This window comes from Poeciliopsis prolifica, unplaced genomic scaffold, assembly GCF_027474105.1.
Source record: "Poeciliopsis prolifica strain line A6 unplaced genomic scaffold, Auburn_PproV2 SCAFFOLD096, whole genome shotgun sequence".
NCBI lineage: Eukaryota > Metazoa > Chordata > Actinopteri > Cyprinodontiformes > Poeciliidae > Poeciliopsis > Poeciliopsis prolifica.
The window spans coordinates 46,573-55,711 of record NW_026562471.1 but is presented as its reverse complement, the minus strand read 5'-3'; the positions used below and the strand labels follow the sequence as shown (position 1 = coordinate 55,711).

The 9,139-nt window shown below is 39.3% G+C and overlaps 1 protein-coding gene across 4 annotated transcripts in view; it reads left to right on the top strand.

The window, feature by feature from the left end:
* The first annotated feature begins 1,045 nt into the window (after window positions 1-1,045).
* The window catches only part of adcy3a (adenylate cyclase 3a), a 46,328-nt gene continuing 38,234 nt past the window's right edge, over window positions 1,046-9,139 (top strand). For 3 of the 4 annotated variants that reach the window (XM_055023127.1, XM_055023126.1, XM_055023125.1), the window contains exons 1-4: window positions 1,046-1,339; window positions 1,871-2,946; window positions 5,213-5,362; window positions 8,765-8,895. In XM_055023127.1, coding sequence (XP_054879102.1) covers window positions 2,272-2,946; window positions 5,213-5,362; window positions 8,765-8,895 — 956 coding nt within the window. In that variant the 5' untranslated portion in view covers window positions 1,046-1,339; window positions 1,871-2,271. The remainder of the gene's footprint in view (window positions 1,340-1,870; window positions 2,947-5,212; window positions 5,363-8,764; window positions 8,896-9,139) is intronic. The other variant, XM_055023128.1, reaches the window with a different exon arrangement.

Sequence of the window (9,139 nt, the reverse complement as noted above, 5' to 3'; positions counted from 1 at the left end):
AAAGACTAAAACTGATAACAAAACAAGATCACAGACAAAACATAAGTTTCTAATCAGTGTGAGCACAGACTGAACAGATAAGGCTCCAGGTTTAACTAAGCCTGGTTGTTGGCGTGGTCTGGAGGAGGCTGGCTTCATAGAATAAATTACCGTGGTAAGATATGTGCTACCTCTTTTGTGAAACCGAATCTAGAGCTTTTGCACCAAGTATGGTGTTGAAGCCTTATGGGGGTTGACTCCCTGGAGGAACTTCCTCACATCTGCTGTGGTCACACAGACAGCAAAAGGTGGTGGTAGAAGTCTGGAGCTGAGGGTGGTGTTAGGATCCTTAAAGAAGGCGTAGAGCTCATTGAGTGCATCTGACAGTGATGCACAACGCTTGGGCATTGTGATGTTGTAGTCTGTCATGTTCTTGATGCCCTGGAACTAGTTGTCAAGATGAAAGATGTCAAGGCTCAGATACCAAAGAGTCTTCTATGCTTAGAAGATATGGAAATAAATGGAGGCATTTATTACAGTTTGAAATTCATATCTGTAACTAAGCCATATGTGTTGTGAATACTTTTCTAATGCACCATAGTGCAGAAGTTTATTGTTTTGGTGTAATGTAATTTTAAATGTCACATCTTTAGCAGAAAAGTTTATGTAGAAAATAATCCTTTTTAAAAATAAAGGCTTGACATCATCACTGTGTCTCTATTGAATATAAACAGTGAAATGAATGACCTGCATGAATACATTAGTCAGTAAGATAAGTTGATTGAATATGGATGCATATATGCCGATGCATTAAGTAATTTAGAATTTAAAAAGTTCGTTCAATAAATAAATTCACTAAGTCAATCACATTATAAATGACCTATTCACTGGCCTTTGAACGACTTTATTCCTTTTGATTATTTTTCACTCACAGTGAAAGCATTTTAATCTGACAAATTAGCCTCATCAGAACATATTTACATGCATTAAATATGTTTTCACTTAATTTCCGAGAGACTAGAACGGGGAGGGAGGAGCTCTCTAACCCGTACCAAGATGGCGACGGTATTGCCGCATCGTTCGTATTAACAGCAGTAGTCAAGGCGACATCACCGTGTACATCTTTGAATGCTTCTGGTTTTCAGTTTTCTGCTGAGAACACAGATGCGGTGCGAAGTCAGGGTGACTCTCTTACGTTTATTTTGTCTCACTGAGTTATTTATTTTGATGAAAAATATTCTCTCCGTGTGGCTGTGTTACTGTAAGCTGCAGCATTTCAAGAGGACTGCGAGAAGCCTCGTTATTCTAATGCTAATTATGTTTAGCACAAACAATGAGACGTAATCTGGCATTTCAGAAGGTAAGTGGAAGTAGGAGGACATATGATGTACATCATTTCCCAAATATCCAGAACAGCTTATAGAAATGAAATGTGTCCTGCATTGTTGGTTAATGGAAACAAGGGGATGAAGGAGAAATCCTAGTCAGAGGAGTGTCTGTAACATGTACATGTTTTTATTGAGAGGCTATTGCAACCGAAGATGGGGTTGCCTGTCGATAAGCAGTGAAAAAAGTAAAGTATAGCCTCTAAGTATGTAAGACTAGGATGTTAGATTTTTGACGTCTTCCACAACATATCTGTGTGAGGGAGCAAGCATGTTGTCTATATAGCCATACAAAATCACTTGCAAGAGAGATCTATCTATCTATCTATCTATCTATCTATCTATCTATCTATCTATCTATCTATCTATCTATCTATCTATCTATCTATCTATCTATCTATCTATCTATCTATCTATCTATCTATCTATAGACATAATCTATGCTACAGCTATTGTTGGATGGTATAAAGATCTGTTTGCTAAACTTTCTGTCTATCTGTATTCAGGCATGGGAAGATGAAGAAGGAAACACTATTCAATTCAGAGAAATGATGGAGAAACAAATTCTTCAAAAATAGACAAATATGGGATATAGCAGAAGGTCACCTTTTGTTGATGAACATTGAAGCATCTAATCAGTATTGATTCATCTTTCTGATAAACAATAGAACTACCCTGTGCTGGTGATGGAACATTGATTGACTGCATTGGACTAAGGGGACACCAGTGCTGTTGAAAATTGTGAGAACACTCGATTGTGTGTTCTCAGAAGAATCAAGTTTACTCTGCAAAGTGAAAAGTTTTGAACATTTGAACATTATTTTTATATTAATCCACTGCTGCAGGACAACATGCCTTATATTCTTTGAGTAAAAGAGACGAAAAATTTTGGCTCAGAGTTTTCACCATGCCTCGCAATCAAGCTTTTTCTGAACCAGAGTACTCTATGGAGTATTCGGCAGACTGCTCGGTGACATTGCCCTCTGATCCGGGGCAGGCTGTTGGGCGAACACACGAGGTTACAGTTCGAAATTCTGGATCCTGCCTTTGCCTGCCACGGTTTATGCGCTTGACATTTGCACCGGAGTCGTTGGAGAATCTCTACCAGACCTACTTCAGAAGGCAGAGACATGAAACACTTTTGGTGCTGGTTGTGTTTGCTGCTCTTTTTGATAGTTACATCCTCATCATGTGTGCAGTGGTTTATACCTCTGAAAAACTTGCATCCGTTTCTGTGGCAACTGTGGGATTGGCGGGAGATATTCTTCTCTACCTGCTGTGCCGCTTTGGGTTGTTACCAGACCGGATCTCAAGGCGTTTTGTGCCCTATTCCCTCTGGATCCTTATCGCATTACAGATATTTTGCCACTTGGGTCTAAACTATGCTCGTTTCCACCACGCTAGTGACACAGTGGGTTGGCAGGCCTTCTTCAGCTTTTCTTTTTTCCTTACTCTGCCTTTGAGATTAACACCCATTGTGCTCATCACTACTGTATCCTGTGGGGTTCACACCCTGGTTCTTGGAGTCACCATTGCTCAACAGCAGCAGGAGAACATCCAGGGCTCAGCGCTCGCCAGACAGGTAATACCTGAGAGGGGAAGATGGGTCAGTGAGATTGTCTCACACTAGTGTTTCTCAATTGTGGCTCTTATGGCACAGAGATGTGTCTCTGTTGCAGAACAATTGACTTAAATGATTGCATGACCTCCTCTGCATGCAATCAAATGCATGCAGAGGAAACAGCTAAAACATGCAAGGCAATTGTCCCTGAGGACGGGAATTGTGAAATACTATCGTAAACTAACCTGGGTTAATGAATGTTTTTCAGTAATCGACAGGTATGAACTTTTATGCAGAAATAATGACAGTGTTCTGTAATTTCTGTGAGTGACTTGAGTTTAATGTTGTACTTAAAATGTGGAGCTTATAATTTGTGATGATGAGATTTAGTTATGTGGGTTTTTGTGACAGACAAACATGGCCTACACCAGCTTTTTCATGCAGGGTTGTGGGGATACTGGTGCCTGTCTCCAGAAGCTCTGTCCAGTTTGAGTAACCAGATTCAGAAGTGGCAGCTATCCAAGATATAGTCCTTAGTTGAGGTCAGAAACGGACCACAGTGATAAACATAGGTCAAGGTAAGGCAAGAAGAAACCCTGGACAGGCTCTTAGGCGTTGTACAGTCTAGCAGAAAATGTCTGGCTGGAAGGAACATATTTAGGTGGAGAAATGGGGGAGAGACAGCAGGCAATAATCAGACACAGGTACACATGATAAGAGTAACAGTGGAAAATAAGTGCGTAGGGTTGTCATCTTTCCGAAATAAAAATAAGAAACGCTTGCCACAACTTCTTGGGGACCAGAGTTATTTAACTCTGACCTGGTGGAGTTCCCAGAGCTGTGATATGCTTTATTTTGTGTCTGTGTTTTTTGTAAAGGACTGATCAAATAAACCAATTAGTCATAACCAGAGGTGAGGACCGAACAAACACTGTCTTCAACTCAGAGTAAGTTCAAGAGTAGGGATGTTCATACCCTGGGTTTTCAGTTTCAGAAATCCAGATGAATACAGTTACTACTGCAACTTACACTGTGAACCAAGACAAACAAAACTTGGTTAACAAGCACAAACCCACATATATTCATCTTCTTGCTGAAAATGTGATCGCATAATAGAGAAATTAATAATTTGAAATAAACTGGAACAAAAACTTATAAATGTGTGTTCTAGGAATGGAAAAAACCAGATAGAAAACCTGAAAACAAGTTGGTAAAGTTGGGAATTGATCCACAGGCAGCCCAAGGTATTTCTTAGATATCAAATGGTTTGTTTTCATTTAAATCACCATTTGGTCACTAAGATTAGACAGAAACAGTATTTGTTTTCTGACATTTCACTTAGACATTTTCAAGAGTAAAATGTGATCTGTGAATTTTCCACTCAGTTGTCCACACCATAATTAAACATAGCTAAATATTAAGCTTATTTCTGAACTTTAGACCATTACAGTTTGACCATTGAAAGTATTGTAATTAAACACTGTTTAAAGAAGAAACAACACTTGTCTTGGCTACTTCCAGTCTATGAACTGCTGACCTTCACAGTTTTTGCTGCTGCTTCAGGAGTCACCATTGTTGTTGTTGTTGTTGTTGTTGTTGTTGTTGTCGCTCCCGGTCAGCTCTGGTTTGTGCCAAGAAATCTTTGGCAAAAACTTGCTGATAGCTTCAAAAATGTGGGCACAATCTTTCCTTATTTATTTGTAGGCTAGTATGTATGTATAGAACTATCTCCAATTATTTAGAAAAAAATCCCAAAAATAAGCACCCATTCATTTCTTGTTTTTTAATTTGAAATACTCCACTATGGAAATTTATGAATAAATAAAATCCTTGATATTCTTGGTCTCAGTGATTGCATGTGGGTCCTTATCAGTTTTTGAAAATGTATTTATTTATTTTATGTAATCTGCCCAGGATTGAAAATGTTGTAAACAGATTTAACAGAGATTATAGCGTTACTAGCAAAAGCAGCCAGTTAACTTCACCACATTGTCTGACATACATTCCTTCTCTGTCTGATATGGGTCCATCCTTACTGCAACAATTTTGTTGATGCACATTGGTTGAGTGTCCAGATATTTCCTTTTTAGTTGGTCTTGAAGCCATGGGGCTGCTAGGCATTGTACAAACAAACGTTCTTAGTACGCTAAGACAGTGTGGATCACTTCTATTCAGGCATGTGGGAACTATGTATAGGGTTTCTTGTTGTCAAATACTTCATAAATGCATGTATCTTCATCTCATCCTGAGTTCTAATTTCAAATCTCTCTTCATGTTTCTTTTCAAGCTACTGGCCAACATTGTGATCTATATTTGTGCCATCACCGTGGGTGTCACATCGTACTACATGGCTGACCGGAAGCATCGAAAGGCTTTTCTGGAAGCAAGACAGTCACTGGAGGTTAAGCTTAACCTAGAAGAGCAAAGCCAGCAACAGGTCAGAAGACTATAGACTCCTCGCATGCTCTAGTTTACATCTGGAAATTTGCATATGGGCACAACACTGGAGGAAAAAAAGACTGTTTTACATGCCATCCATAGCCACGCTGCTGCGGTTCAATAATTCCATTACCAAAATGAAGCTGAACATGTAGGTATTAATTCAGTGCAGCACCATGGCAATGGACTCAACTTATATAGCACAGTTCCAGTCATTTTGACCACTGAAAGTGCTTTACACTCAAAGCACTTTGAATGACCCATGGACCCATGGAATGTGACCCATGAGACAAATGGGTCACATTCACCCGTGTGACCCATGGGTGAATGAGTGACATTCACCATTTGCACTCACAAACGCACACACATTTATACACCCATACACAGACCAGTAGGCAATTTGGGGTTAAGTGCCTGGCCCAGAGGCACATCGACATGTTGCAGGAAGAAGCTGGTATCGAACCTACAACCTTCTGATTGCAAGATGACTACTCTGCAATGGGAAAAATAACTCAGAAAAACTTTTGGAGAATAATTCAAAACCACTCGTATTCTTGCTGTTCTCTGTTGGCTACACTACACACATACTTGTTACCATAGCAACTGACTGACAATGTACCAGGATTCAACACCAAAAAACAGACATTTCCTACACAAGGAGCTGAACATTCAGTATTATGTTTTTAGGCTTGATGTTTATTTTGCGATCATTAATAAGTAATATTTCAGGTATATTATCTATTATCTAGTTAGCTACTATTAACTAATCTAACTAAATGATTAACTCTGCCGATGGCCCTCTTGAAAATAAGATCCGGATCTCAACGGGCTTTCGCTGGTTAAATAAAGGGGCAAAAAAGCTCATTTAAACATCTGCTCTACTGATGAGTAGATCCGTAGAGCAGATGTTTGACAAAACTGACAAAATCTGTCAGAGTTTGTGTGTGGGTCGCCTTTTTTTGTTTTGTAACTGAAACGAAACACACACAATTCCACAACAGATCTACATGTTTTGGTTTCCCATTACTTTCCTCTCCTTGCTATTTTTTCTTAATTAAAACTTTTCTCTAACCTAGTTATCTTGTTATCATAGTGTTGACAATTAGTAGCAAAGCACTGCTTACACTTACGATTTAGTGAGTTATACTGAAAACTTAACAGCTAAAACAATGCTAGTCATCTTTAGCAAGGAGCTTTTTGCCCTGTAAGAGGGCGTTGGGGCGGGATCTTGTCCACATGACGTCACTCTGCCAGGGGTCTATCGTAAATACTTTGCTGTAATAAGTGGGACATTCAAATCAAAAAGAGATTCAGTTGTATTTGTATAGCACATTTCAGCAATAAAGCATTTAAAGTGCTTTATGTCATAAAAATACAAAGTCATAGAAACACACAGTCAACAACTGAAACATTACATGCAGATCAGAAACCAGAACCTGAGAGTCTGGAAGGTTGATACAACAACAGCAGATCTTTGATGTATTGTGGTGCTAAACCGTTCAGTGATTTATAAACTAACAACAGTATTTTAAAATCTATTCTTTGAGCTACAGGGAGCCAGTGGAGGGACTTTAAAACTGCTGTTATGTCTCTATCTTCCTGGTTTTAGTGAGAACAGGAGCAGCAGCTTCTGGATCAGCTGGAGGATTGATTTGTTGGACAGGCCTGTGAAGACGCTGTTACAATAATCAATGCGACTAAAGATAAACGCATGGATGAGTTTCTCTAGATCTGGCTGAGACATTAGTCCTCTAATCCTGGAGATGTTCTTCAGGTGATAGAAGGCCGACTTTGTAACTGTCTTTATGTGGCTCTGAAGGTTCAAGTCCGAGTCCATCATGACTCCCAGGTTTCAGGCCTGATCTCTGGTTTCTGAAATTGTGTGTTGACTCTACATCTTTTCTCTTTAGGTCCAAAGATAATAACCTCTAATAATAACCAGTTTTGTTTCTATTCAGCAGGAGAATGTTATAGAACATCCACACATTTATCTATTCTAAGTATCTGGCTGAGTTCAGAGTCTCTTTGTGACATTGGAATGTAGAGCTGTGTGTCATCTGTGTATTTATGGTAATGAATCCTATTTCCTGTTACAACCCGAGCCAGCGGGAGCATAAGGTATTGAAAAAGAATGGTCCTAGGTTTAGAAACAAAGGAAAACAGACGGAACAGTTCAACCTTACACACTCATTCACTATCATGTCTACGGGATTCGAAAACTAAACACTCCATCTCCATGCAGGGAAGACCTCGGAAAAACAGCAAGTTCCCAGATAACCCGTCTGGGAAACTTCAACAGACACATCTTGTTCAATTAGTTAGTACACCCTCTGCAGCTGCACGAGAAAACATATTGACTATGTTACTGTATGATGCAAATGATAGATTTTCTCTTTAAAGAAAAATCTACTTCAGAGACCTCAATTGTGTTTATTTAACAAGCTCAATTAGACCAACATTTTCAAGTATATCACACAGCTTTTTTGCTAAGGGTTAGTCTTGTCAACATGGACGTTGAAATCTCCCACAATTGTTAAATGGTCACTATCAATGCATATATAAGATTAAAAAAAGCTCATTAAAGTCAATGAAGACATTTTACACATTTGTTGAGCTGTTGTACAAAGTTAGCATCAGAGTTGGGGAATGGGTTTTTGCCTCAATTCTCAAATATTCAAGAGTTAAAATGGCCTATTCTGGAAAACAACAGGTGTAAAGCTACTGTCTGAAATCTCAGACCTTTGATACGCAGAGTGGTGAGAGCTCTGGGTGATCAGAGCCAGGTGGTTTTGAAGAAGTAAAGTCTGCTTTGTGAGCACTAAGAAAAGAAGTAGCTTTGATAACTTGTTGATTCATTCCATCCATGAATTTGAAAAAGTCAGGTCCATAAAAAGACATTTCTTCAGAAGTTGGAAAACAGAAAGTGAAGAGCTTATAAACTGGGAGCATGATTACTGGACGGAATTGTGGTGGCTTACTGGGAACAGGCTGCAGCTGAGGGTGGAGACCAGACAGGTAGAGTGAGGGAGGGGTTACTGACACAGGAGGAGAAAATATTAACCAGGAAATATAACTGCAGTAAAAATACAAACTAAATACTAAGATGAAACTACACACACAGAACAAAAACTATGTTTAAAGGCAGAAATCTAGGCTGAGGACTAAAATAAACAGTGATGTAAAAAGCAAATTCTAAAGAAACTTGAAAATTGGTAATCGAGCCTGGATCCTGGAACATAGTTTTTTTTCAAGTTTATTGTGCTTTTTACAGTTTATAGAGTGTGTAGAGAATAAAAAGAAAGAATGGAAAGTCGAAATAAATCAAAGTATGCATTCAGTCACAAGTCTAGTTCATGTCTGTGATTTATTGTCATGTGCTCTGTGTATTTAACCATTACAGGAACGTCTCCTGCTCTCCATTCTTCCCAAGCATATAGCTGATGAGATGCTTCAGGATATGAAGAAGGAGCCTAGTCAAAAAGAGATGCAACAGTTCAACACCATGTACATGTACAGGCATGAAAATGTCAGGTAACTTGGCTGTATGTTGCGGTAAGTCTGTCTAAAGCAGTACTTCTCAAATAGTGGGGTGCGCCCCCTGGGGCAGCGGGCTGAGGGGGATGAGCAGTGAGCATCATGACTATGGGTGCCAGAAGCCGGACTTTATAGTTGTCCTATTTTCTCATGCTTGACTGATAAACAAGCTTCCAGTCACAAGGTGGAAGCAGTGTTCAAATCAGTCAACAGGCTGCCTGTTCAAGCCCGTAGAAGACGC